We start from the raw sequence: 27,208 nt of genomic DNA, 5'->3' as shown, positions 1-27,208 counted from the left end.
GGCAACAGAGCGAGACTCCGTCTCAAAAAAAAAAACAAAAAAAAACGACACTAAGTTGGATCCTTAGAAGACTCCACTAAAGTAAGTTACTTTTTCTGTATTATTATTATTCTTTATAATAATATATTTTTCCTCCAGTGATGGAGGAAAAAGTGAGTTTATTTATTTATTTATTGAGACAGGGTCTTGCTCTGTTGCTCAGGCTGTAGTGCAGTGGCACGATCACATCTTACTGCAGCCTCAAACCCCTGGGCTCAAGCAACCTTACCACCTCAGCCTCCTACTAGGACTACAGGTGCACCACCATGCCAGACTAATTAAAAAATACATATATGTATAGAGACAGGGTCTCACTATATTGCCCAGGCTGGTCTCAAACTCCTGGGCTCAAGCCATCTTCCCACCTTGGCGTCCCAAAGTGTTAGGATTACAGGTGTGAGTCACTGCGCCCAGCCTGAGTGTCACTTTATTTGTTTGTTTGTTTGTTTGTTTATTTATTTATTGAGATGGAGTCTCACTCTGTCTCCCAGGCTGGAGTGCAATGGCATGATCTCGGCTCATTGCAACCTCCACCTCCCGGGTTCAAGCAATTCTCCTACCTCAGCCTCCCGAGTAGCTGGGATTACAGGTGCATGCCACCAAGCCTGGCTAATTTTTGTATTTTCAGTAGAGATAGGGTTTCACCATGTTGGCCAGGCTGGTCTCAAACTCCTGGCCTCAGGTGATCCTTCTGCCTCGGTCTTCCAAAGTGCTGGGGCTACAGGCGTGAGCCACTGCAGTCGACCTCTGAGTTACTTTAAGAAGCTATTGTGAGCTGGGCACGGTAGCTTATGCCTGTAATCCCAACAGTTTGGGAGGCCAAGGTGGATGCATCACTTGAGGCCAGGAGTTTGAGACCAGCCTGGCCAACATGGTGAAACCCTGTCGGTACTAAAAATGCAAAAAATTAGCTGGGGCGTGGTGGTGCACGCCTGTAATCTCAGCTACTCGGGAGCCTGAAGCAGGATAATTCACTTGAACCTGGAAGGTGGAGGTTGCAGTGAGCTAAGATCATGCCATTGTACTCCAGCCTGGGCAAGAGAGTGAGACTCTGTCTCAAAAGAAAAGATAAAAGCTGCTATGGAATTAGATGTGAGCAACAAGATTATTACAAATTGGGAGAATAATCATAAAAATATAAATAAATTCTACACTCAAGATTGCTTCAAACATGCCATTAACTGTTTCACTTTAAGGAAGTAAACTGGAAATTGCAGGTGATACATAACTGGTGAGGTTTATGTAAGAAAGAAGATGAGGAATCCAATCACGGGCTCCATCCTCAAAGAAAAGACCCTGACCACACTTGACAGATGGAAAATTAATGTATTTTTTTAAGTTGAAATAAAATAATCCACTCCTGAGCATGTCAGATAACAGAACGTAGGGAAGGCAAAACTTTACCTCTACCCTCTTAGGGTCTCTGGCTGGGACAGAGAATTAAATTGACATAAAACAGATTAACAAGAGAAAAGCATACAGATTTACTTAATATAAATTTTATGTGACACAGGAGCCCTCATAAAGCAATGAAGACCCAAAGAAGGAAAACCTAAATGTTTTGTACTAGGTTGAACAAAGAGCTAATTGTGGAAAAGCAGCTAAAATATATGGGGAGGCCAGTCGCAGGGGCTCACACCTGTAATCCCAGCACTTTGGGAGGCCAAGGTGAGTGGATCGCTTGAGCCCAGGAGTTTGAAACCAACCTGGGCAACATGGTGAGACCCCATCTCTACAAAAACTACAAAAATTGGCCAGGTGTGGTGGTGCGTGCCTGTAGTCCCAGCTACTAGGGAGGCTGAGGCAGGAGAATCGCTTGAACCCATGAGTCAGAGGTTGCAGTGAGCCGAGATCGTGCCACTGCACTGTAGCCTGGGTGACGGTGAGACTCTGTCTCCAAAAAAATAATAAAAATAAAATATTTGGGGAGGCTAAAGGAAGATGAGAGATATTTTATTAAGGTCTGTTTATAGAGAATTCTCTCAGCTTCGGCTCCCTGTCTCTGGTGATAATGTTTCTTTCCTCCTGGAGGAAGGCATTGTTCACATGGGAGTTTTGTTTCCTGCTTTCAGGAAGAAAAGGGGAGGTTAGAGCACTCTTCTTATACTTACTGTTTTTCTTTTTCTTTTCTTTCTTTTTTTGAGATGGAGTCTGGCTCTGTTGCCCAGACTGGAGTGTGGTGGCAGGATCCTGGCACACTGCAACCTCCTCTTCCCAGAATTCAAGCAATTCTCCTGCCTCAGCCTCCTGAGTAGCTAGGATTACAGATGCTTGCCACCATGCCCCATTAATTTTTTTTGTATTTTTAGTAGAGATGGGGTTTCACCATGTTGGCCAGGCTGGTCTCGAACTCCTGACCTCAGGTGATCCACCCGCCTCGGCCTCCCAAAGTGTTGGGATTACAGGTGTGAGCCAGTGCCTCTGGCCCTAATTTTTGTATTTTTAGTAGAGGCGGTGTTTCACCATGTTGTCCAGGCTGGTCTTGAACTCCTGACCTCAAATGATCCACCCACCCTCGGCCTCCCAAAGTGCTGGGATTACAGGCATGAGCCACTGTGCCCTGCCAAGACCTCGTTTCTGAAAAAATATGAAAATTAGTCGGGTGTGGTGGCGCATGCCTGTAGTCCCAGTTACTGGAGAGGCTGAGGCTGGAGGATCACTTGATCCCAGAGGTCCAGGCTGCAGTGAGCCATGATCAGGCAGCTGCACTGCAGCCTGAGTGACAGAGCGAGACCCTGTCTAAAAAACAAAAAAGACCTTCCCTTTACCTGTGTCTTAGCTTGGCCTGTCACAATAAAATATCATAGATTGGATGCTCAAGCAACAAATTAATTTTCTCAGAGTTCTGGGGACTGGAAGTCAGATTAGGGTTCCAGTATGGTGACAGAGAGGAGGGGCGGGGAGAGGAAGAAAGTCTCATAAGGGCACTAATTCTACCAGACTAGGGCCTACCCCTTATACCCCAACTAATGCTAATCCCAACGGCCCTGTCTCAGAATACCATCACACTGGGGGTTAGGGCTTCAACATATGAATTTGTGAGGGGGGAAGGAACACAAACATTGAGTCCCTAGAAGTCTGGATAATTATCTTTATCTTAGTGCCTTGATGGTAACTGGTTTGTTACTCTCCAACCTTTTCCCCTAACCATGCAACAGAGTGTGTTTGCGTTCTCAAAACCACTTGGGTAAACTCTACTCCTCCTCTCAAGACTTCTAGTGAAACATCATCCTGACCTGGAGCAGTCATGCGCGTCCGTGTGAGGAGACCACCAAACAGGCTTTGTGTGAGCAATAAAGCTTTTTAATCACCTGGGTGCAGGCGGGCTGAGTCCGAAAAGACAGTCAGCAAGGGAGATAAGGGTGGGGCCGTTTTATAGGATTTGGGTAGATAAAGGAAAATTACAGTCAAAGGGGATCTGTTCTCTGGCGGGCAGGAGTGGGGGTCACCAGGTGCTTAGTGGGGGAGCTTTTTGAGCCAGGATGAGCCAGGAAAAGGACTTTCACAAGGTAATGTCATCATTTAAGGCAGGGACCAGCCATTTTCACTTCTTTTGTGGTGGAATGTCATCAGTTAAGGCGGGGCAGGGCATTTTCACTTCTTTCGTGATTCTTCAGTTACTTCAGGCCATCTGGGCATATACGTGCAAGTCACAGGGATGCCACGGCTTGGCTTGGGCTCAGAGGCCTGACAGAGCCTATGGTTTCGATTACATTTTAAACCATAGCTTACAGAACCTATTTAAGGATAATTTTCTATTTCCGTAGCTATTATCTCAGTAAAGGGGGTAAGTATGACTAGGGAAGTACAGCGCGATATCCTGGTAAAATAGAGGTAGGGGAAGCTAATTTAGTGCAGAAGGGGCCTAAGTTACATAGGCTCGCTGGTGTAAATAACAACAGTAGCTTAATTTCTATAGCACTCCCTCTGCGCCGGTTTGCAGGCATTAGCACCTATGAAGTATGTACTCGTTTCCCTGTTGTGTAGGCGAAAAACTGACACCAGCAGCTCCCCCAATTCACTCAGCCTCTAAGCAGTGGGGCAGGAATAAAGGATAACTGCTATACCATATACCTTTCTGAAAGAGTTACAAAGCCAGCACTTATTATCAAAGGGCGGTTGGGAGCAAGGCATTTCGGCGTATCTGGAAATGTGTGGCGATTTGTAAACGCTCCTGAGGAGAGCTCGGATCCCAAGTGTAAGGGAAGCTGGCCCAGGTGGGAACGGCTCCCCCGCCCAAGGGCTGCTAGAACCACAAGACTCCAGCCCCGAGCCGCTTCCGGAACCCGCGCGTGCTGGCCCGGCCTCTCCGGGGGCGGGGCGAGGGTCGCGCATGCGCCGGGGTCGGGTCGAGCCGGGCCTGGCAGGGGGCGAGCGCTCTGCTAGCTGGATGTCAGGGGTGCGGACGCTGCTGGGCCTCGGGCTTCTGGTTGCGGGCTCGCGCCTGCTGCGGATCAAAAGCGAGACCATCGCCTGCCGCTCGGGACCCACCTGGTGGGGACCGCAGCGGCTGAACTCGGGTGGCCGCTGGGACTCAGAGGTCATGGCGAGCACGGCGGTGAAGTACCTGAGGTAGGCGCGGGTCTCTGGTGGCCTGCTCTGCCGCGGGGCGGGGCCTGGGACGGCCGGGCCACCTGCGCAATGGAGAACACGAGGGGCGGGACTCAGGCCGCGGGTTTTCCTCAGCCAGGAGGAGGCCCAGGCCGTGGACCAGGAGCTATTTAACGAATATCAGTTCAGCGTGGACCAACTTATGGAGCTGGCCGGGCTGAGCTGTGCCACAGCCATCGCCAAGGTCAGTGGCACAACTCTCGACCTTTGGGAGCAGCCAGGGAGGAGTCACTGTCCCAGCCCTCTGGCCTAGGCACAAAGGGGTGGGAGAAACAGCTGGGCCAATCTGATCTATTACCGCCTGAAACCCCGCTGAACCACCCTTGACTCTGCCTTCAGGCATATCCCCCCACGTCCATGTCCAGGAGCCCCCCTACTGTCCTGGTCATCTGTGGCCCGGGGAATAATGGAGGAGATGGTCTGGTCTGTGCTCGACACCTCAAACTCTTTGTAAGTATGTGGGGAGGGGCTGTGGGGGAGGAGGGTGTGAGGGCTCTGGGATCTGGGGTTGAATTACCACTTTCTTCCTAGGGCTATGAGCCAACCATCTATTACCCCAAAAGGCCTAACAAGCCCCTCTTCACTGCATTGGTGACCCAGTGTCAGAAAATGGACATCCCTTTCCTTGGGGAAATGCCCTCAGAGGTAGGTGGCTCCAGTTGAATACTTCATCTCCCAGTAACCACTGCCTGTGCTCTGCTCTTCCATCGTGTTTCCAGGCTGAGCTCATTTTAGTGCCTGGTACAGAAGATGCCTAAAGGATGGTATTCAAATAAGTGTGCAAGAGCCTTCTCCCCCTTCATAAAGTGTGCTCCATGAGTCCCACACACCACCTTCTCTAAAGCTTCCCTGCCCTTTCATCTCCCTGGTCCCTCCTTCCACTCTGTAGTCAGATCCTCTTGCCCTAGCATGCAGTAAACACATGATTGCCCCTCAGAGGCCAGAGTGGCTGCCCTATCTGAAACCCTTCCTGCAGATGCATGAATTAAGGGATGGGAAATTGGGTAATTTTTTTCCTTAACCCATTTTACAGATGAAGATACTGAGGTGGAGAGAAGTGGTTTGCTTAAAGTCACTGAATTGTATCATGGCAGAGCTGAAACCATAATCTGGCTCTCCTGACTCGGTCTCAGGCTATCTCACCCTGTAGCCTCCCCAGTGGCGGGCAGGCAGGCACTGAGAACAAAAACTGTCTGGTCTCAGTTTGGCCTGAATCAGTGACCAACTCACACTTTCTCTAGGCCTCAGGCTGCCCTCTGAATGAGATACAATACTTGTGTCTCTGTGAATGGTCTGCAGGTGCAGAGGACAGCCCTCTCCCGTTAAGGCTGTTTGTGCAGCTGCTGGCTCTGACATCCTTTTCCTGCTCCACCACAGCCCACGATGATTGATGAACTGTATGAGCTGGTGGTGGATGCCATCTTTGGCTTCAGCTTCAAGGGCGATGTTCGGGAACCGTTCCACAGCATCCTGAGTGTCCTGAAGGGACTCACTGTGCCCATTGCTAGCATCGACATTCCCTCAGGTGCTGGGACCCAGAAGATGGGGCAGGGGTGGGCGGAGATTGGGGCCCTACCCTCCTGACTCTTGCCCACACCAAGTCTAAAATAATTTTAGTCTAGAGGGGCAGAACACAGCTTTCTGGACCCCCATCAGGGCTGGGGAACAGCGTTCAGAAGTCCCCTTTACATGTTGGCCCCATGAAGAGACCACGGCCCAAGGGTACGTGGAGCTTGTTGGACGAGAGTTCCTCAGGTGGGAACTGAGGGGACTTCCCACTTCTCTGGGACTAGGGTAAAATAAGGTGTAGAAGGGGATGAGACATCTGGCCTCTTCCTGAATACCACCCTCTTTTCAGGATGGGACGTGGAAAAGGGAAACTCTGGAGGGATCCAGCCAGACTTGCTCATCTCCCTCACAGCCCCCAAAAAATCTGCAACCCAGTTTACTGGTCGCTACCATTACCTGGGGGGTCGTTTTGTGCCACCTGCTCTGGAAAAGAAGTACCAGCTGAATCTGCCACCCTACCCTGACACCGCGTGTGTCTATCGTCTGCAGTGAGGGAAGGTGGGTGGGTATTCTTCCCAATAAAGACTTAGAGCCCCTCTCTTCCAGAATTGTGGAGTCCTGGGAGCTCCTCTGGCAATAAAGGTCAGTGAATGGTGGAAATCAGGGAGCAACCCTGGGGATTGGGTGCCATCTCTCTGGGGGTAACACAACGGGCAAGAGGTCACTATGGTATTTGGAAACAATGAAAATGGACTGTTAGATGCCAAGTGAGTTGTGCTGTCCTTTACACAATTCTTACTCATTTGGGACACAGACAAGGAGCTACGTTCACTTATCAGTGTGGCAAGACTACAAGGAGGTTAACAGAAGGAATTTCCTCAAAGGCCTCCAAGAAGTATCTTCTAATTTGTATTCAGGACCTTCCCAGGGTGGGAACAGAGAGCCAGTCAGTCCTAGCCAGTTATCTCTAGGCTAGGAGCCCAAGATGATGTTTGTTATTTATTTGGTAGTGCTAGGAACTGGCAACTGTGGGCTAAATCTAGCCCACAGACCTAAATTTGTGTTTTTCTTAACCTTCACAATATTTAAAAATCAGAGCACTTCACATAGGTCTACATTTTCAGCTTCTTTTAATTTTAGCAGGAATGCTCCTTCAAAGGGTATCAGCATTCCTGTTCCCACAGCCCCCAGCATTCCTTATCCTTTAGCTGCCTGGCTTCTCTAGGCACCTGAGTTTATGATCCTGGGTTAGAAGCTGCAGAGGGGACTATGCTGACTCCCTCAACTAAGGGTTGGTACTACCGCCTGCTCCTCTCAGCAGCTGACGTCCCAGAGATCAGTTTCCTTTCTGGGAGGGACTCCTCATTGAGTGGGGGTGCAGAAGACCTGCAGACCTGCATCAACCCTGGTCTTCGAGGCTTCAACTCCTGAAAATCAATCAATGGAGCCCCACCTTGACCAGACCTTTAGTCTCTCTTCTGTTTCTTCTTTTTGGCTTTCTGGCTGATGCTGAGTTCAGCTCTTTCCTTCCTGGCATGCTGCTGCCTCTTCCTCTTACCTCTGCTGCTTGAGCCAGTGTGTGCTCCGCTCTCTGCTTCCCTAGCCCCGCCATCCTCCTCATCCTTTACATCCAAGATGTCCTCCTCCTCTTCATGCTGCTGCCTTTTCTTCTTGCTTCTCCAATCACTGCATGTTCTGCTCTCTGCTTCCCTGGTTCCACCACCTAAAACAGTTTCCTCATCTCCATCTTCTAGGTTCAAGTCCTCCTCCTGTTGCTGCCTCTTTTTCCTTCGGCTGCATGGGTCAGCGCACGCTCTGCTCTTTACCTCCTCTGTCCTGACACTGCCTGCAGCCTCCTCGCCTTTTCCTCCTTCCTCCAAGACCCCCATCTTCTCCTCTTCATGGTGCCACCTCTTCTTTTTCTTCACTTTCCTGAGGGACTGATGGGCTTGCTCTCTGCTATTCAATTCCCCAAGCCCACTTGTTCCTGCGGCATCCTCCTCCTCATTCCCTTTAGTTGTACCCTCTCTTTCATCTGAGACCTTTCCTTCTTGATGTCGCCTTTTCTTCTTCTTGCTTTTTCTGATGTTCTGCTCAGCGTGTTCTGGGTGCTTTTCATGTGCATCATTCCTTTCAGATGCTGTAGCTTCTTCCTCCTCTTTCTGCTTCCTTTTCTTTTTCTTTTTTTGGGGGGGCTTGCTCTCTGACTGCGGTTGAGGGGCCCCAGGGTCCTGGCCTTTGAGACGAGCCAGGAAGGCCTGCTCCTGGGCCTCTAGGCGAGCAAGCTTGGCCTTCATTGTGATCCCAAGACGGGCAGCCCTGAAGCAGACAGGGTCCAAGTCAGAGCAAGGGTATCAGGGGAAATGGGCCTAGTCCTTAAGCCTGCAGGGAAAGTTGATGGAGGGTAGAAGGAGTGGGGAGCTGCCTATCTTCAGGCAATAGATGGGTAGGTAATAGGAATCATTTCCCTGGGGTAAAAAGAATCAGGAGGTGGCACAGGCCATGCTCAAAGGTGGGGAGAAAAGAAGCGAGCTCAAGGAGCTGACCACTACTTACTTATGTGCTGTTCGCCCTTCACAGGCTTGGAGCAGCATCTCATCAGTCAGACTGTTAGGGGAGATCGGCAGTTACAAACAGACCCGGTAGAAAGGCTTGACCTCTCCTCCTTCTAAAACATTCCTTCAACACTGAGTTCTTGTTCAGGACCTGGCACTTTTTGAGGTACTAGGGATACAAAGATTAGTACAACACAGTTCCACCCACCACCAAGAAGCCCCCAGTCAAGCATTAGACTCAGCCCTTTCTCTTACCATCTAAGGACATCTCCCACATTCCCCAAGAGCTAAAATGAAGTCTCACATCTTTGGGGACTTGGGCCCCTGGTTGTCATCATCACTGCAGCTCTCCAAGTCTTTGTGTGGCTTCTCTCCACTTGAAGTCAACGTGGCCATCTAGGAGGGGTCATGGGGGTGGACAAGGCCTTCTCAACACCACCACCATCCCTATTCCCTTGTGGAAGCCCCCTAAGAATTCATAGCTCCTGGCAGGAGTTTGCCAGCCCCCACCATTGCTCCTTGAGGAGCCACAGGGAGGCATGCCATCCTGCATACTTGAACTTGGATAGGAGTTGGGCTGCTGCTGCTGGGATGTGCAGCAGCTTTGCCCTCTCTGGCCTACAACTGGCTGGTGAGCAGAAGAAGAAGAGAAAATGCTCTGATTCATCAGGTCTTCACAGTGGACAAGTGCCAGTGACTGGCAGTAAAGATGCCCCGCTCCACCCCAACCATAGTACCTGTTCATAGTACCTTCATTTAATCAGACTGAGAGTCTACTATGGGCCACAGAGTTGGGGATTCCGAGTGGAATAAGAATGAGATGGGCCCAGCCCAGATGGAATCTACATAGGCAATTATGATGGAAGTGTTGCCTGTGATAGAGGAAGGGTACTCAACTCAGACTTCAGAGAATGACTTCTAAAAGTAACTGATGTATAAGCTGAGCTCTGGAGGATAAGAAAAACTCAGCAGGTAAAGGGGGAAAGGGAGAAGAATGTCCCAAGCAGAGGGAGCAACATGTGCAATAACCTGAAGATGGAAGAATGTAGTGCCTTCAAAGAAAAGAAACAGATTGGACTCTGTTAGGCTAATGGTTAGGCTAAAGTGTAGTGGTCCTGGAGAAAAGTGAAAAGAGATGAGGCTGGAGATGGCAGGAACAGGCATGCAGGGCCATATAAGCCAGTCCGATAAATCTGGATTGTGTCATCCTAGGTCAAAGAAGACCCAGTGACACCATGACATTTATGTTTTAGAACACTCTGGATGCTTTGTGGAGGAGTCCATCCTCCACAAAGGTTGGGGTGGGGAGTGAGACTAAAGGTGTCCTTAGGAGGCTGCTGGAAAAAGAAATTAGGCAAGAGATGATGATGGCCTGAAGTAGGATAGTAGATGGTAACAGATGTAGAGAAATGGGAAAGATTTGCTAGGTAACATGTATAGCCCTTAGCACATAATGACCATTACATGTTAGCTTCCTTCTGTTGGCACAGTAGAAAGTGGAGGCCTGAAGACCTGGGTTCCAGTCCTGTTTGCCATTGCCATTACTAGCCAGCCGTGGGCTCTTCAGCAAACCACTTTTCACCCTTTTAGCCACATCTGCAAAGCAGGGATGGTCTAGATAATCTCTCAGGTCTCCTCTGGCTTCTCTTTTTTTCTTTTTTTGAGACAGAGTCTCGCTCTGTCACCCAGGCTGGAATGCAGTGGCGCAATCTCGGCTCACTGCAACCTCCGCCTCCCAGGTTCACACCATTCTCCTGCCTCAGCCTCCCACGTAGCTGGGACTACAGGTGCCTGCCACCACACCCAGCCAATTTTTCTCTATTTTTTAGTAGAGAAGGGGTTTCACTGTGCTAGCCAGGATGGTCTCAATCTCCTGACCTTGTGATCCATCCACCTCGGCCTCCCAAAGTACTGGGATTACAGGCGTGAGCCACCGTGCCCGGCCTCCTCTGGCTTCTAAGTCCTTTGAATTAGATGTCCCCTGGCCCCCCCAAAATTTGGCCGCTCCTGACTTAAAGAGACTGTACCCTACCTCTCACTCCCTATTGCTGCTCCCTTAACAGATGGCAGGATCCATGGAACCTGAAGATTTCAATTCCTGCTGAGGGTCTGGGCAGTCTAAGTAAGCAACAACAAGGCTGGTCACAGGATCCCACTATGTTAGGAAAGTCCTGAGAATTGATAAGGCATACAAGGCAACTGTTCAGGCCCCAGGGAGACCAGGGAAGAGAAAAAGGATGGACGCTGTTACCCAGTCTCTAATACCTTCACAAACTTCTGATACAGCAAGTTGGGCTTGGGATGATTGTAACGGGTGGTCTCCTTAGAAAGGCTCCTTATCTGTACTCCATCCTGTAGAGAATTATCAGTACCAGTGAATGGGTGACATACCATGACTGCCTACCCCACAGGTCCCAGGCCCTTTGTTTCATGTGCCCATCTATCAAGAGCTCATACCTGCCCAGTTTCCACTACCAAGTTGGCCGCAGTCTTGTTGAAGAGCTCATTCCACCAGTGGTTTGTGAACTCCTTGGCAGGGTCGTGTCCCACCTGCCAGGGGAATAAGTATGAGCTCTGAGTGCCTGCCTCACCTGCCCTCAAGGGTTCCTTCTCCCATGCATGCTAACCTTCCTGAGTCCACCCAGTCTTACCCCATGAGTGTCTTGCTTCAGTGTCACCCTGAGAGCCTGGGTGATACCATTCTCCTTCCGGCCGAGGCCTTTGCCTGCAGAGGACAGTGAACGACTTGGCTTATTCTCCTGCCTGCTGTGAGACCTCACAAGGCACGCCCCCCCACAGGCCTCTTGCCATTTCACACACCTGACATTGGGGTATACTCTGTACCTCTCAGAAGACCTCCCAGCTCCTTTCTTTCTAATACCACTCCATATAGTCCCCTGCCTTTGTGTGAGCCTGAACTATCTCTTCCTTCATAATTCTTTTGGAAGAGAGGCCATGTCTCTTCTTCTCTCCCCTAGTCCTCCCAACCACAACTTCTTCATTATCCACTGTCAAATTTCTTCCTTTTTTCCCTTTTCTGGGAAAGTCAGAAATTTTCTTCTGCAAATTTCCCTTTAAACTAGCTTTTCCTCCTTTAAATAAAGGAGGGCGGTAATCCAGGATGATGCCTTTCCCCTGGGCAGAAGGTAGGCAGGGAGTTGGGGGATGTAAGAGACCCCATGGGGATCACCTTGAGTCCATCCATGCTTTAACAACTGCTCCTCAGCAAACTTCATCCCACGACTCTTGACCTCTGGGGTGACATTCATGGTGAGAAAAAGGTCTCTATCCTCAGACTCTCACCAGAGAAGAAGAGGTGATATCATCCTTTTAAGAAGAAAGGAGAAAGTGCCCAAACAGCCATCAGTTCCATCCTGACTGCTTGTTAAGAATTCTCCGCTAGTTGGGTGCAGTGGCACACACCTGTAGCCACAGCTACATGGGAGGCTGAGGCAGGATTGCTTGAGTCCAGCCTGGGCAGTATAGCAAGAACCCCCTCTTATAAAAAGAATAAAGCAGCCAGGTGCAGTGGTTCACATTTGTAATCCCAGAACTTTGGAAGGCCAAGGTAGGAGGATCACTTGAGCCCAGGAGTTCCAGACCAGAGTGGGCAACATAGTGAAACCATCTCTAGAAAAAAATAAAAAATTAAAATGAAAGAAAAAAGAATTCTCTTTCCTGAGCCCTGGGGCGAGAGAGAGGAAGGAGGTGGCCTGGTCTTTGGGGAGCTCCCTATCTGGCTACAGAAAGACCAGCATATAGAGAAGTCAAGGATGAATGGTGTCAATTCTGATACCTAAATTTATGGTGTGCTCACCACATGCCAGGATGTGCTGAGACTTTACAAAGATTATTTCATTTAATCTTCCCAGCCCATTCAGGGAAATATTAGCCTATTTTACAAATGAGTAAAGTAAGGCCTAAAGAGGTTAAGGAACTTCAAGGTCACACAGGTTAACATGTAGAATTCAAGCCCAGGCAGCTTGTCTGCAGAATCTATACTCTACCACTACATAGTATCTCTCAAAATATATTACCTTGTAAAAACAAAGCTAATGAGGTGCTTATTAACCTAAGTCATAAGATAATGGTACTTGGTAGAGACCAGATCCTGTACTTATGCTTCAGCATTTACACTGTCCTCTTGGTGTGGGGGCTACACACTTCTCACACACCACTGCAGTATTTCAGTCTGGCTGGAGTTTCCCTTTTGAAAGTGTCCAACTTAGGAAGGGCACTCTTATTGAGCACTTAATGCATAACAGGTGGATTACACATATTGATATACTGTCATATTAACTCAGTCGATTTTTTTTTTTTTTTTTTTTTGAGACAGGGTTGCTCTGTCACCCAGGCTGGATGGAGTGGAGTGCAGTGGCATGATCATGGCTCATTGCAGCCTCAAACTCCCAGGCTCAAGCAATCCTCCCACCTCAGCCTCCCGAGTAGCTGGGACCACAGGCACATGCCACCACGCCTGGCTAATTTTTGTATTTTTTTTTTTTTTTTTTTGTACAGACAGGGTTTTGCCATGTTTCCCAGGCTGGTCTCTAATTCTTGGGCTCATGCAATCTGCCCACCTCTGCTTTCCAAAATGCTGGGATTACAGGCATGAGCCACTGTCTGGGCTTAACTCATTTAATCTTGATAGTCCTGTGAGATAGATATTATTCTTATTTTGCAAAAGAGGAAAACAAGGCCTGGGTTTCTTGCCTAAGGTAACATGGCAAATGATGGAGCTGGAATTACATGTTGGAGATGGAATGAGCCCGAGTCGCCTGACTCCAAAGTGGTCCTCTGTCTTTTTTTTTTTTTTTGAGACAGAGTTTCGCTCTTGTTGCCCAGGCTGGAGTGCAATGGCACAATCTTGGCTCACTGCAACCTCCGCCTCCCAGCCTCAAGCGATTCTCCTGCCTCAGCCTCCCGAGTAGCTGGGACTACAAGGATCATGCCACCACGCCCGGCTAATTTTTGTATTTTTAGTAGAGACGGGGTTTCACCATACTGGCCAGGCTGGTCTCGAACTCCTGACCACTCGCCTCGACCTCCCAAAGTGCTGGGATTACAGGCGTGAGCCAAGGCGCCCGGCCAAGGACTGATGTTCTTCATCTCTACACTCTTCAGTCTCTTATAGCTCTTTGTGCTTTCTCCCGTAAGACCACAGCCTAAGCCTTGTCGCAGTAATTGAAAACTACATGCCCTGGAAGTTAAGAGATCGGCTTTATTCCGCAACTCCAGAGCACGTAACGCGGCGCCAGAATTCTAGAACGTATTCAGTCGTTATTTGTTGAACTGAATGGCATAGTTAGGAATGGCTTTACCGGATTTTCAATGGATAACTGGACAGAAGCTGTGCGCCCCAGTCTTTCTGAAACCTGTGATCACACTTTGGGCACTCTCCCCTCTACAGTCAATCTGCGTTTTCAGAAGTGGCCCCAGGTGCACTAGTCTTACAGCTGTCCTCAAGAGCCGGCTGCCCTTTCCCTAGGCTTCCTTCCTCCTGAGGTCTAAATTCCAGCCCTCCTACCGCAGTGCCACTTGGGTAAAAATACTCCGCTCCTCTCACGTTTGCTACTAAGCTCGGGCTCCGACTACCACCGTTCGGGGGAAGGGAGCCCCTTACCGTCAATGAGGGGTCCTCTCCTCGGAAACATGTGCCAAACCTGACTTGTGCGCCGCCATCTTTCCGGAAATGCCGTTTTGTTCCTTCTAGGCTGTCGAAACCATAGAGACGTCCGCTGGAACCAAAATCGCGGTCCTCCCAGGAGAAACCATTGCGGAGGACAATTTGCCGGTATGGTTGCCATAGAAACTGGGACCTGAAGTGTGCCCATTTTCGGAGGTTCCGAGGCTGTTCCACTTGCCTCATCCCTGCATTCCTTGAGCAGCCAAGGGACTTCAGTACTAACTGGCCCTCTCAGGATGCCAAGAACGCTATGTGTCCTACACTGAGCTAGTCCCAGGCACAAATACGAGGAAGAAAAACTCTAGGGAAGCATTGAGAGTAGCCTGAGAAATTCGTGGAGGCAGAATGGGTGATAGCTGTGTCCTGATTTTGCAGGGTTGAATACTCATGAATACTCAGCCTTCACAGGAACAGTTATTTGTAAAAGCCTAGAGACCAGACATCTCAGTATGTTCATCAAGCACTTTATTTATTATTATTATATATATATTTTAAATTTTTTATTTTTTCTGAGACAGGGTCTCATTCTGTCGCCCAGACTTGAGTGCAGTGGTGCGATCTCGGCTCACTGCAACCTCCGCCTCCTGGGCTCAAGTGATCCTCCCATCTCAGCCTCGTGAGTAGCTGGGACCACAGACATGCACAACCACGCCTGGATAATTTTTGTATGTTTTGTAGAGAAGGGGCCTTGCCATGTTGTCCAGGCTGGTCTCCAATTTCTGGCCTCAAGTGATACGCACGCCTCGGTTTCCCAAAGTGTTGGGATTACAGGCGTAAGCCACCATGACCGGCCTCATCAAACACTTTTTGACTCACCACTGTGTGCCAGAACTTGTCCCTTTGGTACTGGGGGATACAAGGGTGCTTAAGACACAGGTCTTGATTTCGGGGAACACCTAGTCTAGCCTGGGAAAATTGGGACTTTGGGTGGGATCAGATGGAGGACATGGCCAGTGGAACTTGGAGAAAGATACAGGATGGGTAAGACGCGGTGGCTCATGCCTGTAATCCCAGCACTTTAGGAGGCCAAGACAGGCAGATAGCTTGAGCCCAGAAGTTCAAGACCAGCCTGGGCAACATGGCGAGGCACCGACTGTACTAAAAATACCAAAAAAAAAAAAAAAAAAAAGCCAGGCATGATGGTGCACAGCTGTGGGTCCCAGAGGCTAAGGTGGGAGGATCCCTTCAGCCAGCGGTGGGGGATGGGGAGGGCGAAGGTTGCAGTGAGCCAGAAAAAAAAAAAAAAAAAAAAAAAAAAAAAGATGCAGGATCCCAGAATGCATGCCAGGCTGAGGAGTTTGGACTTGCCGTATGGGTATGAGGATCTATTGAGCAGAGGAGGGAAAGAAGATATTGCAAACAAGTCAGCAAGAGGGACTGCACATGCCCCTACCCCTGCAAGCTGTTCCTTTGCCTCACTGAGCCACCCAAGAACTAAAACCCGAGAAAAGCATCCCTTTCTGCCTCCCCATATCGGTATTTCCGTTCACTTAGCGCCCCCTAGAAACTGTCAAACAGAAAAATCGCCATTTCACAGGAAAGCCTTGTCATAATTGCTCTGTATCTCATACCCATTCATCCCCATAATTTTTTTCCATAAAATTAATTTTACTTTCAAAACATGCTACATGGGGACAATACTTTAAACGATGGATCTTAATTACTGGAATTTTAGACACTTGCAGAAGGGATGTGGGATGCTTCAAAGGCGTTCCTTCGAGGTGGATTCAACAGAGGAACATTTTGTGAAGGAGAGTCAGATCTGACTCCTTTTCCCATTCTGCCACTCACTATGTGACCTTGAACAATTTTTTTTTTTTTTTAGATGGGGTTTCCTTGTGTTTCCCAGGCTGGCCTTGGACTCCTGGGCTCAAATGATCCTCCTGCCTCAGCCTCCCAAGTTGCTGGGAGTACAGGTGCATGCCACTATGCCAGGGCAAACTTGAGTTGCGTTGTAGCATCCTGCAGCCACTGAGAAAATTCCACAGACAGGGCTTCAGTTCCCACCCCCCACACCCCACCTCTCCATTTCTTCTACCCCTTCTATCTAAAATATATGTGTGTGTGTATTACATACAAAATTGTTTGTTATGTAGAATATTTCATATATGTGTATATGTATGTATATATGAAATATATACATGAAATATATACTTATATATATGAAATATATAAGAAGTTTTAAAATTCTTAATGAGGTCACCCTCAAGGACCCTTTCCAACCTAGAGTTTTTGCGTGACGCACTTTACCAGCCACTCTCAAAACTTAATGACCATAAATCTTTGAATCAAGATTCCTAGTCTGGCCTAAGTCTTTGAGCTCACTGTTCTGTCTGACTCACTCATTCAATAAATATTTATTAAAGGTCTCCTATATACTAAGGGCTAGAGGTATAAAAAGGTCCATCTCTTGTCCTGTCAAGCCTCATGATCTTGTGGGGGTTTAAACTAATTACCAGGCATTTATATCATTGAGTAATGAGAGTTATGGCAAGGTCAGGACACAGTGCTATGGGGATAAGATAAGAAGCATGTGACCCAGTCTAAGACCCCTGGGAACTTCTTGAAGAAGTCATTGAGGCTGCAGCCTGTCCCTGGGGGCTATGAGGGATCGCAAGAGAAATGGGTCTCAAGGAGTTCGCAGTTTAATGGGGTCTCATACCTCCTCACAAGGGTAGAAATAGAGGCCATTATGAGAGAAAAAGAATACATGAATACTTGAAATGGCCTGAAATCAGATAACAAGATGCCTAGAAATATTTATAAAATGGAAAAATTTATAAAATGGAAAAATTGGAAAGAATCAAAATATCTCACAACAGGAGAAAGGCTAAATAAATTACAGTGTAAACATACCATGGACTAATGTGTAGTCTTCAACAATGATGTTGAAGAATTCTTTTTTTTTTTTTTTTTTTAGATGCAGTCTCTCTCTGTCACCAGGCTGGAGTGCAGTGGCATGATCTTGGTTCACTGCAACCTCCAGCTTCTGGTTTCAAGCAATTCTGCCTCAGCCACCTGAGTAGCTGGGATTACAAGTGCATGCCACCACGCCCAGCTAATTTTTGTATTTTTAGTAGAAATGGGGTTTCACCATGTGGGCCAGGATGGTCTCGATCTCTTGACCTCATGATCTGCCTGCCTTGGCCTCCCAAAGTACTGGGATTAAAGGCGGAGCCACCGTGCCCAGCCGAAGAATTCTTAATAGCTTGGGTACATGTCTGTGATATAATTGAAATGAAAAAAGAAGATACAAAATGTTACCTACAGTAAGAACCTATCTATGTTAAAAATTCATAGGCAATAGGATCAAAAGTAATAAAATACTTAGGAATAAATTTAACAAAAGAAGTGCAAGCTTTATACATTGAAGCTTCAAAACCTCATTGAAAGAAACTAAGAAGAGCTAAATAAATGGAAAGATATCCTGTATTCATGGAATAGAAGACAATATTGTTAAGATGACAATATTCTCCAAATTGATCTATAAATTAAACACAATCTCTATAAAAAATCCCAGCTGGCTTTTTTTTTTTTTTTTTTTTTTTTGCATGAATCAACAAGCCCATCCTAGAATTCATATAGAAATGCAAAGGACCGGCTGGGAGTGGTGGCTCAGACCTGTAATCCCAGCACTTTGGGAGGTTGAGGCGGGAGGATCATTTGAGGTCAGGAGTTCGAGACCAGCCTGGCCAATATGGTGAAACCCCGTCTCTACTAAAACTACAAAAATTAACTGGGTGTGGTGGCACGAGTCTGTAATCCCAGCTATTTGGGAGGCTGAGGCATGAGGATCGCTTGAACCTGGGAAGTGGAGGTTGCAGTGAGCTGAGATCATACCACTGTACTCCAGCCTAGGCGACAGGATGAGACTCTGTCTGAAAAAGAAAGAAAAAAAAAAAAACAAAAACAATGAGAGAAAGAGAAAAGAATAGAAATGCAGGCTGGGTGCAGTGGCTTACGCCTGTAATCCTAGCACTTTTCAAGGCCGACATGGTCAGATTACCTGAGGTCGGGAGTTCAAGACTAGCCTGGCCAACATGGTGAAACCCTGTCTCTACTAAAAAAAAAAAAAAAAAAAAAATTACAAAAAATTAGTTGGGTGCAGTGGTGCATGCCTGTAATCCCAGCTACTCTGGAGGCTGAGACCGGAGAATAGCTTGAACCCAAGAGGCCGAGGTTGCAGTGAGCCAAGATCATGCCACTGCACTCTAGCCTGGGCTACAGAGCGAGACTTGGTCTCAAAAAAAAAAAAAATTAAAAATTAAAATTAAAAAATTAACTGAACGTGGTGGCCCATGCCCATAGTGCCAGCTACTTGGGAGGCTGAAGTGGGAGAATTGCGTGGAGTCTGAGAGGTCAAGGCTACAGTGAGCTGTGGTTGTACCACTGTGCTTCAGCTTGGGTGACAGAGTGAGATTCTGTCTCAAGGAAAGAATCCTGTGAAGTCAATTTAGCATGAAACCCTCCACTCTTTTTTTTTGACAGGGTTTTTCTCTGTTGCTCAGGCTGGAGTGCAGTGGCATGATCATGGCTCCCTGCAGCCTTGACCTCCTGGACTCAAGCAATCCTCCCACTTCAGCCTCCCAAGTAACTGGAGCCACAGGCATGGCCCACCACACCTGGCTAATTTTTGTATTTTTTGTAGAGACGGGGTTTCACCATGTTGCCCAGACTGGTCTCCAACTCCTGGGTTCAAGCATTCCTCCCGCCTTGGCCTCCCAAAGTACTGGGATTGCAGGAGTGAGCCACCTTGCCCAGCCTAAGCCCCTTACTCTTGATACCTGATCACCCTTGGTATCTGATCAGGTTCCTCATCCTTCACCATCCATCAAGTGATACCTGATTACCTCAGCCTGTCTTCGGCAAGAATCTTGTAAGGTTTTAGCGCAAATCCCCTTTACCCCTGGTGTTTTCTCTTAATAATTTCCCATCTCCTGACCCCCACCCTGCACCTCAGTTATAAATTCCTGCTTCCCATGCTGTATTAAGAGATGAGCCCAATTTCTCTTTCTGCCCCACTACAAAATCCCATTGTCATGGTCCCTATACCTATCGCAATGGTGCTGAATAAAGTCTGCCTTACCATGCTTTGACAAGTGTCACTGAATAATCTTTTTCTTTAACAAGATATTTTCTCTTCATTAAAAATTGTCTACAATTAATGTACTTTTTTTCAGGAAAGTGATTTTAAAATAACAAATGGTTTTGGGAGGTCGAGGTGGGTGAAAGACCTGAGGTCAGGAGTTCAAGACCAGCCTGGCCAACATGGCAAAACCCCATCTTTACTAAAAATACAAAATTTAACCAGGCATGATGGTACACACCTGTAGTTCCAGCCACTTGGGAGGCTGAGGCAGGGGCATTGGCTTGAACTCAGGAGGCGGAGGTTATAGTGAGCCGAGATTGCAACACTGCACTCCAGTCTGGGTGACAGAGCAAGACTCCATCTCAAAAAACAAAAACAAAAACAATCAAGAAATGGCTACAAATGAGAGTCCCTGAGTGCTGAGGGAGGTGGGGCAGAGGTGAGGTGCGTATGACTGGCCACAGGGGAAGACCTTCAGGAGGAAGTATGTGTGGCCCCTGAGACTGACTACTGAACCTTGAATGCCTCTCCACATGCCTGAAGCAGAATTAAATCCTAAAAATTAAGGCACTGTGTTATTTTTCTATACTGGGTTCAAATGTACACACAGTGTTATAAAAGTCAGGCCAAGCCAGCATCTTCCCATGGTTCATAAACTAGTTTACATAATTTATCTTCCTCCAGTTCTTCCCAGTTATTTTTTTTCTGCCAGTGAACCCTGAGACTGAGGAAAGAAAATATCTCGTGGTTGCAATGAGTGTAGGATTCTTTTTTTTTTTTTTTTAAACCTATATAGCAAATACTGGCAGTGCCTACCTATTGGAATATTATTCACTTTTATTTCTGTTGAGGAAAAAAAAAAAAAAAAAGGTGACCCTGCGTCTCACATGATTCAATCCTTAGCCTAGGCAAGTTCTAATTTTCTGACTTCATTAACCATTTGAGTACATGATAATAAAGATATTACGATCCTTTGCCAACAGTATTTTACTATTTAAAAATAATTTTCACATGGTGGTTTACAGTTTAGAATATCATTTTCACAAACATTACCATATTTGAGTCTCACCATAATATTGCCCAGATTTGTGCTTACCTACAGATAGGGGCCGACAGAGCACACAGAGATGGAATGAGATGTGATCTCAGCACTATCACTGCTGCTCTCTGATGCCATCTAGTGCAGGTTCAGCTTAACATTTATTTCTGTTTAAAGCACTATTGCCATCTGCCTCTTGGTGTCATCATTCTTTCCAATCTGGATGAAGCCCTGTCTCTGACCTGCATCCTTGTCCTCTGGGTCTTGTCTCTGCCTTTCCCTGGCCTCACTGTCTCCTTTAAAACCTTCAGTGTCTGGCCGGGCGCGGTGGCTCAAGCCTGTAATCCCAGCACTTTGGGAGGCCGAGACGGGCGGATCACGAGGTTGGGAGATCGAGACCATCCTGGCTAACACGGTGAAACCCCGTCTCTACTAAAAAAATACAAAAAACTAGCCGGGCGCGGTGGCGGGCGCCTGTAGTCCCAGCTACTCGGGAGGCTGAGGCAGGAGAATGGCGTGAACCCAGGAGGCGGAGCTTGCAGTGAGCTGAGATCTGGCCACTGCACTCCAGCCTGGGCGGCAGAGCGAGACTCCGTCTCAAAAAAAAAAACAAAAAAAAAACAAAAAAAAAACCTTCAGTGTGTGTAAATGCTGGTCATGGTGTGGGTGAAGGATGCCAGAAAGGGAGGCAGGGTATAGCAGGGCCCTCTTTTTCTTTTCTTTTTTTTCTTTTCTTTTCTTTTCTTTTCTTTCTTTCTTTTTTAAGATGGAGTCTCACTCTGTCGCCCAGGCTGGAGTGCAGTGGCGGGATCTCGGCTCACTGCAACCTCCACCACCAGGGTTCAAGTGTTTCTTCTGCCTCAGCCTCCTGAGCAGTTGGGATTACAGGTGCCCACCACCACACTCGGCTAATTTTTGTGTTTTTAGTAGTGACAGGGTTTCACCATCTTGGCCAGGCTGATCTTGAACTCTTGACCTCGTGATCCACCCGCCCTCTTTCTTTTGCAGTGCTTGCTGCGCTTCTAGAGTTGTCCTAGAGGGTGTGGGTTTCAAGGTAGCAAACACACCCATTTGGGTTGCTTTTTTATATTTTTCATATGACATATTTCCAGATACATTAGTAAAGATGCTGTGGAAAAATTTCTGAAAGGGGTGGTATGGAAGATGCCAACCCCAGTGGGAGTAGAGCTGGGAAGCAGGACCATGATGGTAAGAAGAACACGAAGGAATCCCAGCCTCATTCATTCTCCCTTCGAACAAGAGCTTAGCTGAACACAGGAAAAGCAGAGGTCTGAAGCGCTGAGTCTGAAGGATGCCCGCAGAGCTTTGAGGGCTCTGCTGTAGCATCTTTATCTTTGCGCATTCTCCACCACAGGCACCTGGTGATCCCCTAAACGTGCACGGGACCTGAGCCAGGTGCAGCGCCCAGAACGCTGCAGGGGCCCTCAGCGCTGGGGATACAGCCTTCTTGCTCCACCTGCTGGCTCTCTGCCTTATTACATGTTACCATTTCAATCATGACTAAATATATTCATGCACATCATATATGAATGTCTACAAATGCCTTGAAAGATTGCAAGACAACAAAAGATTAAAAGTCATTTTCTCTATGTCGTAGGATTAAGGGGGATTTTCACTTTTTAATATTGTTATGTTTGTTAAATTATCTACAATTAAGTGCATCATTGTGTAATCAGTAAAAAATTAATCCAAGTAGTCTTCCAATTAAAAAAATATTATTCTATGATTCATCCTGGCATTTTCATGGCCTTATTTTTACATTTATGTTTTCAAGCCTTCTGGATTTTAGTTTAAGGAGAGTTATAGATCTGCTGTTTTCTTTTTCCAGATAACTAGTTGTTGCAACCTTTAGCAACCTAAATGTTCATCAATAGGCATCTCATTAATTAAATTATGCTCCATATGGACACAAATAAAGGAACAATAGACACCAGGCCTACTTGAGGGAGGAGAGTGGGAGGAGGGTGAGGATTGAAAAACTACCTATCAGATACTACGCTTACTACCTGGGGGACAAAATAATCTATACACCAAACCCCCACAACATGCACTTTTCCTATAGAACAAACCTGCACATGTACCCCTGAGCATAAAATAAAAGTTAACAAACAAACAAATAGCAGCCGGGCGCGGTGGCTCACGCCTGTAATCCCAGCACTTTGGGAGGCCGAGGTGGGCAGATCACAAGGTCAGGAGATGGAGACCGTCTTGACCAACGTGGTGAAACCCTGTCTCTACTAAAATACAAAAAATTAGCTGGGCGTGGTGGCACATGCCTGTAATCCCAGGTCCTTGGGAGGCTGAGGCAGTGGAATTGCTTGAACACGGGCGGTGGAGGTTACAATGAGCTGAGGTCGCGCCACCACACTTCAGCCTGATGACAGAGCAAGACTCCGTCTCAAAAAAAAACAACAAACAAGTAAATAATGCTACAGCCACCCACTGAAATACTATGCAGACATGAAAAATGAGAGAATTTGATGTCATGTGCTGATAGGACAAATGCTCACATCATATTAATAGGTGGAAAAGCAAAGTAGGAGGCCTGGCGCGGTGGCTCACACCTGTAATCCCAGCACTTTGGGAGGCCGAAGCGGACGGATCACCTGAGGTCAGGAGTTCGAGACCAGCCTGACCAACATGGAGAAACCCCAACTCTACTAAAAAATACAAAAAATGCAGCCAGGCATAGTGGCGGGAGCCTGTAATCCCAGCTACTCAGGAGGCTGAGGCAGGAGAATTGCTTGAACCAGGAAGGCGGAGGTTGCAGTGAGCCGAGGTCGTGCTAATGCACTCCACCCTGGGCAACAAGAGTGAAACTGTCTCAAAAAAAAAAAAAAAAAAAGGCCGGGCGCGGTGGCTCAAGCCTGTAATCCCAGCACTTTGGGAGGCCGAGACGGGCGGATCACGAGGTCAGGAGATCGAAACCATCCTGGCTAACACGGTGAAACCCCGTCTCTATTAAGAAATACAAAAAACTAGCCGGGCGAGGTGGCGGGCGCCTGTAGTCTCAGCTACTCGGGAGGCTGAGGCCGGAGAATGGCGTGAACCCGGGAGGCGGAGCTTGCAGTGAGCTGAGATCCGGCCACTGCACTCCAGCCTGGGCGACAGAGCGAGACTCCGTCTCAAAAAAAAAAAAAAAAAAGCGCCAAAACAATAACAACAACAACAACAACAGGTGATCGCTTCAATCAATCAGTAGCTCTCTGAGTTTTGATTGATTCTGTTCCCTTTGAAACTTCTTCCCCTACCAGTGATAATCCCTAAAATGTGTTGATTACTTTCTATGAGCCAAGCACTGTTCTGCTTATCAATGCTGTTGTTATCCTCATTTTCAGATGAAAACAATTAAAGAGAAGGTAGGTAAGTTATCTAATGTTCCCAGGTTAGTAGGTAGCAGGGCTGAGATTTATGCTTAGACGTTCAACCCAGAGGCTATGGAACTTTTTGTTAGTTTGTTTTGCGCACATGGCGAAACCCCGTCTCTACTAAAAATACAAAAAAATTAGCTGGGCGTGGCGGTGGGCACCTGTAATCCTAGCTACTCAGGAGGCTGAGGCAGGAGAATCGCTTGAACCTAGGAGGCGGAGGTTGCAGTGAGCCAAGAACGCACCACTGCACTCCTGCCTGGGCAACAGAGCAAGACTCCATCTCAAAAAAAAGAAAAGAATTGTCAAAATTAGATTGATAATTTAGATATAGGACTGGTTAACTTTCTAGGATGGTAAAACCAAAACCCCTTTGTGATTAGCGTCTCAATTGGGCAATAAAACCCTATGATTTTATCAAGTTCTACAGGTTAGCCTTTACCCGACAGGACTATAAATGCCGGTGCATTTGTAAGTTGTAGATTATTTATCAAATGTGTTGTGACAACAAAGTCACATTCCCTGGCAGAGTCAGATGAGTGTCAAGCAAGCTTATTAGAAAATGCTCTAGACCAGGTGCAGTGGCTCATACCTGTAATTCCAACACTTTGGGAGGCCGGGGCGGGTGGATCACTTGAGGTCAGAAGTTCAAGATCAGCCTGGCCAACATGGTGAAGCCCCATCTCTACTAAAAATACAAAAAATTAGCTGAGCATGGTGGAGCATGCCTGTAATCCTAGCTACTTGGGAGGCTGAGATAGGAGAATCACTTGAACCTAGGGGGCAGAGGCTGCAGTGAGCCAAGATCATGCCACTGCACTCCAGCCTGGGTGACAGAGTGAGATTCCATTTCAAAAAAAAGAAAAAAGAAAAAGAAAAAAGAAAAAATGCTCTAGTGTGATATCAAAAAAAAAAAAAATACAAAACAAGAAACCAAAAAATCCTCATTTTACCTTTTACAAGTTTCAAGAAATGATTCTTTCACAGCAAAGAAGAACTCATCTAGCTTTAGAGATAGGCTACCTGGGTTAGGTAGGAACTTGAACAAGTTACTAACTTACTAACCCTTTCTGGACATCAGTTTCCTGGTCTATAAAATGGGAATAATAATACTGTGATAGAATTTATTTCTCCCACGTGAAAGAACATACAGCTATAAGATGGGGTTCACTTTTTTTTTTTTTTTGAAACGGTGTCTCACTCTGTCACCAGGCTGGAGTGCAGTGGCACAATCTCAGCTCACTGCAACCTTCATCTCCCTGGTTCAAGCGATTCTCCTGCCTCAGCCTCCCGAGTAGCTGGGATCACAGGCATGTGCCACCATACCTGGCTAATTTTTGTAATTTTAGTAGAGACAGCTTTCACCATGTTGGCCAGGCTGGTCTCGAGCTCCTCACCTCATGATTCACCCTCCTTGGCCTCCCAAAGTGCTGGGATTACAGGTATGAACATGGCACCCGGCCAGAGTTCACTTTTTAAAATTATTCCAATCCTATTCTGAGAATGGTCGATTAATACTTGTAGATCTTACTTCTGGGTTTGTTTGACCAATATGAGACTGGGAGTGAGAATCTGTGCAAACTGAAGCCAGACCCCACCTAGACTGGCCAGAATGAGAAGACAAGCCACGGATTTGAGACACCAAGCTTTGAGGCCTGGGAGAATAAGATGGGCTAAGAAAATAAACAGTCAAGATCTTGAGATATTTATTTGGAGGGATAGTTGAGCAAAAATACAGTTTAAATGGTCCACTTGAATATCAGCAGTGAACTGACCGTTATAAACAGAATGACAAGTGACACGATTATTAATAAGTAAAATCTAATTTTACATCTTGGTAACTTTGCAAACAGCTTCTTGACATTTGCCTTTTACTGTTCCTTGTGCTTTCCATTATTTCACTTTGCCCTCATCTACTTCTGAGATGGGCAGAAGAGGTGCTATTCTGTTTCACTGAGAACTTCATACAGTCAGAAGCTTCATAAAGTCATTTGCTTCTATGTCTCTGCAGACTGAGGCCCTTCAGAAAATAATTTAAATAGAATTGAGTTTCCATTGTGCAGATGAAGTAACAGGCCCAGCGGCGAAGCCTGGGCCTGTGTCACCGAAGGTGACACTGTGGCAGAACTGTAACTAGAACCCAAGCCTCCTGTCCTCTACTAGAAGGTCTCCTATGCCCAGTAGCTATAAAGGTTTGTACTGTGGAGTTCTACCTTGCACGCTCTGGGGAGTATGCCTTGCATACTCCAGGCCTCTATATGTGGTCAGGAGTGGAGTCTAGGTGAGTGTCCAAATGAAGCATCAGGCTGAGTTTGATGTTGCTGCCTTTTGGCCCTGGAGAAATGCTGGAGAGCCAGGCATGGGGGTGCCCACCTGTAGTCCCAGCTAATCAGGAGGGTGAGGCAGGAGAATCACTTGAACACAGAAGTTTGACGCTGCAGTGAGCAATGATCGCACCACTGTACTGCAGTTCGGGGCCACAGAGACAAATCCCATCTCTCTCTCTTTCTTTTTCTTTTTTCTCAGACAGAGTCTTGCTCAGTCGCTTAGGCTGGAGTGCAGTGGTGCAATCTCGGCTCACTGCGACCTCCACCTCCTGGGTTCAAGTGATTCTCCTGCCTCAGCCTCCCGAGTAGCTGGGCAGGTGCGCACGACCATGCCCAGCTAACTTTTTGTATTTTTAGTAGAGACAGGATTTCACCATGCTGGCCAGGCTGGTCTTGAACTCATGACCTTGTCATGAGTTCCTAAAGTGCTGGGATTATAAGTGTGAGCCATCGCACCCGGCCAGATCCCATCTCTTAAAAAAATTTTTAGAGATCCCATCTTTTAAAAAAAATTTATTTAAAAAATGTTGGAAAGAGAAAGACCAGAGAGAGTCACTCCTTTTGAAGTCCTCCCTAAAGTGTCGTCTTGCCAACCCTTCCAGTCATTCACACAACAATCCTAGTCATAAACTGGGACCATGCTTGCCATCACCAGGGGTCAGGAAAACTGGCCAGCTGAACCTGCTTGGATGGTGGAAGCCGAACGTGGGTGTTAGAGAAGATGTCGGGACTCCATGCTTGTCTGGAATCACTCCACCACATTCTGGTCAGTAGGTATAGGACTGACAAAGCCCTTCCTCAGAGATGCTGGGTCAGTGAGGAGACCCCAGCTTGCCTCAGTCATCTCACCCCACTCCCGTTTTAGCGTCTGGGGGGAAAATGAGAATGAAAGTGACCTTGAGTAAACTAAACACAGTTTGGCTATTTATTATATGTATTCCTGTCTGTTCCTTTCTCATTCGAT

The 27,208-nt window shown here is 47.2% G+C and overlaps 2 protein-coding genes across 6 annotated transcripts; one reads left to right on the top strand and one right to left on the bottom strand.

Moving 5' to 3' along the window:
* The first annotated feature begins 4,415 nt into the window (after positions 1-4,415).
* NAXE (NAD(P)HX epimerase) lies at positions 4,416-6,926 on the top strand. Its single transcript, XM_001116635.4, has 6 exons — positions 4,416-4,611; positions 4,726-4,834; positions 4,990-5,100; positions 5,182-5,295; positions 6,028-6,175; positions 6,509-6,926. Exons 1-6 carry the CDS (start codon positions 4,430-4,432, stop codon positions 6,709-6,711), a joined length of 867 nt encoding a protein of 288 aa, XP_001116635.3. The 5' UTR covers positions 4,416-4,429; the 3' UTR covers positions 6,712-6,926.
* A 346-nt stretch (positions 6,927-7,272) lies between these two features.
* On the bottom strand, positions 7,273-14,400 carry GPATCH4 (G-patch domain containing 4). 5 transcript variants are annotated; one of them, XM_001116621.5, is made up of 8 exons: positions 14,338-14,400; positions 11,905-12,041; positions 11,366-11,439; positions 11,172-11,264; positions 10,980-11,066; positions 9,019-9,110; positions 8,716-8,766; positions 7,273-8,478 (listed from the first exon to the last, which is right to left on the bottom strand). In XM_001116621.5, exons 2-8 carry the CDS (start codon positions 11,981-11,983, stop codon positions 7,626-7,628), a joined length of 1,329 nt encoding a protein of 442 aa, XP_001116621.3. In that variant the 5' UTR covers positions 11,984-12,041; positions 14,338-14,400; the 3' UTR covers positions 7,273-7,625. The 5 variants fall into 5 exon arrangements, with proteins under 5 accessions (XP_001116621.3, XP_077800321.1, XP_077800334.1 ...); XM_077944195.1 differs by having other exon boundaries at positions 11,905-11,967; XM_077944208.1 differs by lacking the exon at positions 10,980-11,066.
* Positions 14,401-27,208: the final 12,808 nt, after the last annotated feature.

Source organism: Macaca mulatta, chromosome 1 (assembly GCF_049350105.2).
Source record: "Macaca mulatta isolate MMU2019108-1 chromosome 1, T2T-MMU8v2.0, whole genome shotgun sequence".
Taxonomy (NCBI): domain Eukaryota; kingdom Metazoa; phylum Chordata; class Mammalia; order Primates; family Cercopithecidae; genus Macaca; species Macaca mulatta.
Note: the sequence above shows the minus strand (reverse complement) of the source record. Positions and strands in the feature narration are given on the sequence as shown.

Bases quoted from the DNA above. Each gene is read 5' to 3' on its own strand.
- NAXE (XM_001116635.4), top strand. From the start codon at position 4,430: ATGTCAGGGGTGCGGACGCTGCTGGGCCTCGGGCTTCTGGTTGCGGGC. The intron at 5,296-6,027 runs GTAGGTGGCTCC...GCTCCACCACAG, and splicing joins TTGGGGAAATGCCCTCAGAG to CCCACGATGATTGATGAACT. The intron at 6,176-6,508 runs GTGCTGGGACCC...CCCTCTTTTCAG, and splicing joins TAGCATCGACATTCCCTCAG to GATGGGACGTGGAAAAGGGA.
- GPATCH4 (XM_077944195.1), bottom strand. From the start codon at position 14,368: ATGTTTCCGAGGAGAGGACCCCTCATTGACG. The intron at 11,440-11,904 runs GTGATCCCCATG...TGTCCTCTGCAG, and splicing joins AAAGCATGGATGGACTCAAG to GCAAAGGCCTCGGCCGGAAG. The intron at 8,767-9,018 runs GTGAGACTTCAT...CTCCCCTAACAG, and splicing joins GGGCCCAAGTCCCCAAAGAT to TCTGACTGATGAGATGCTGC.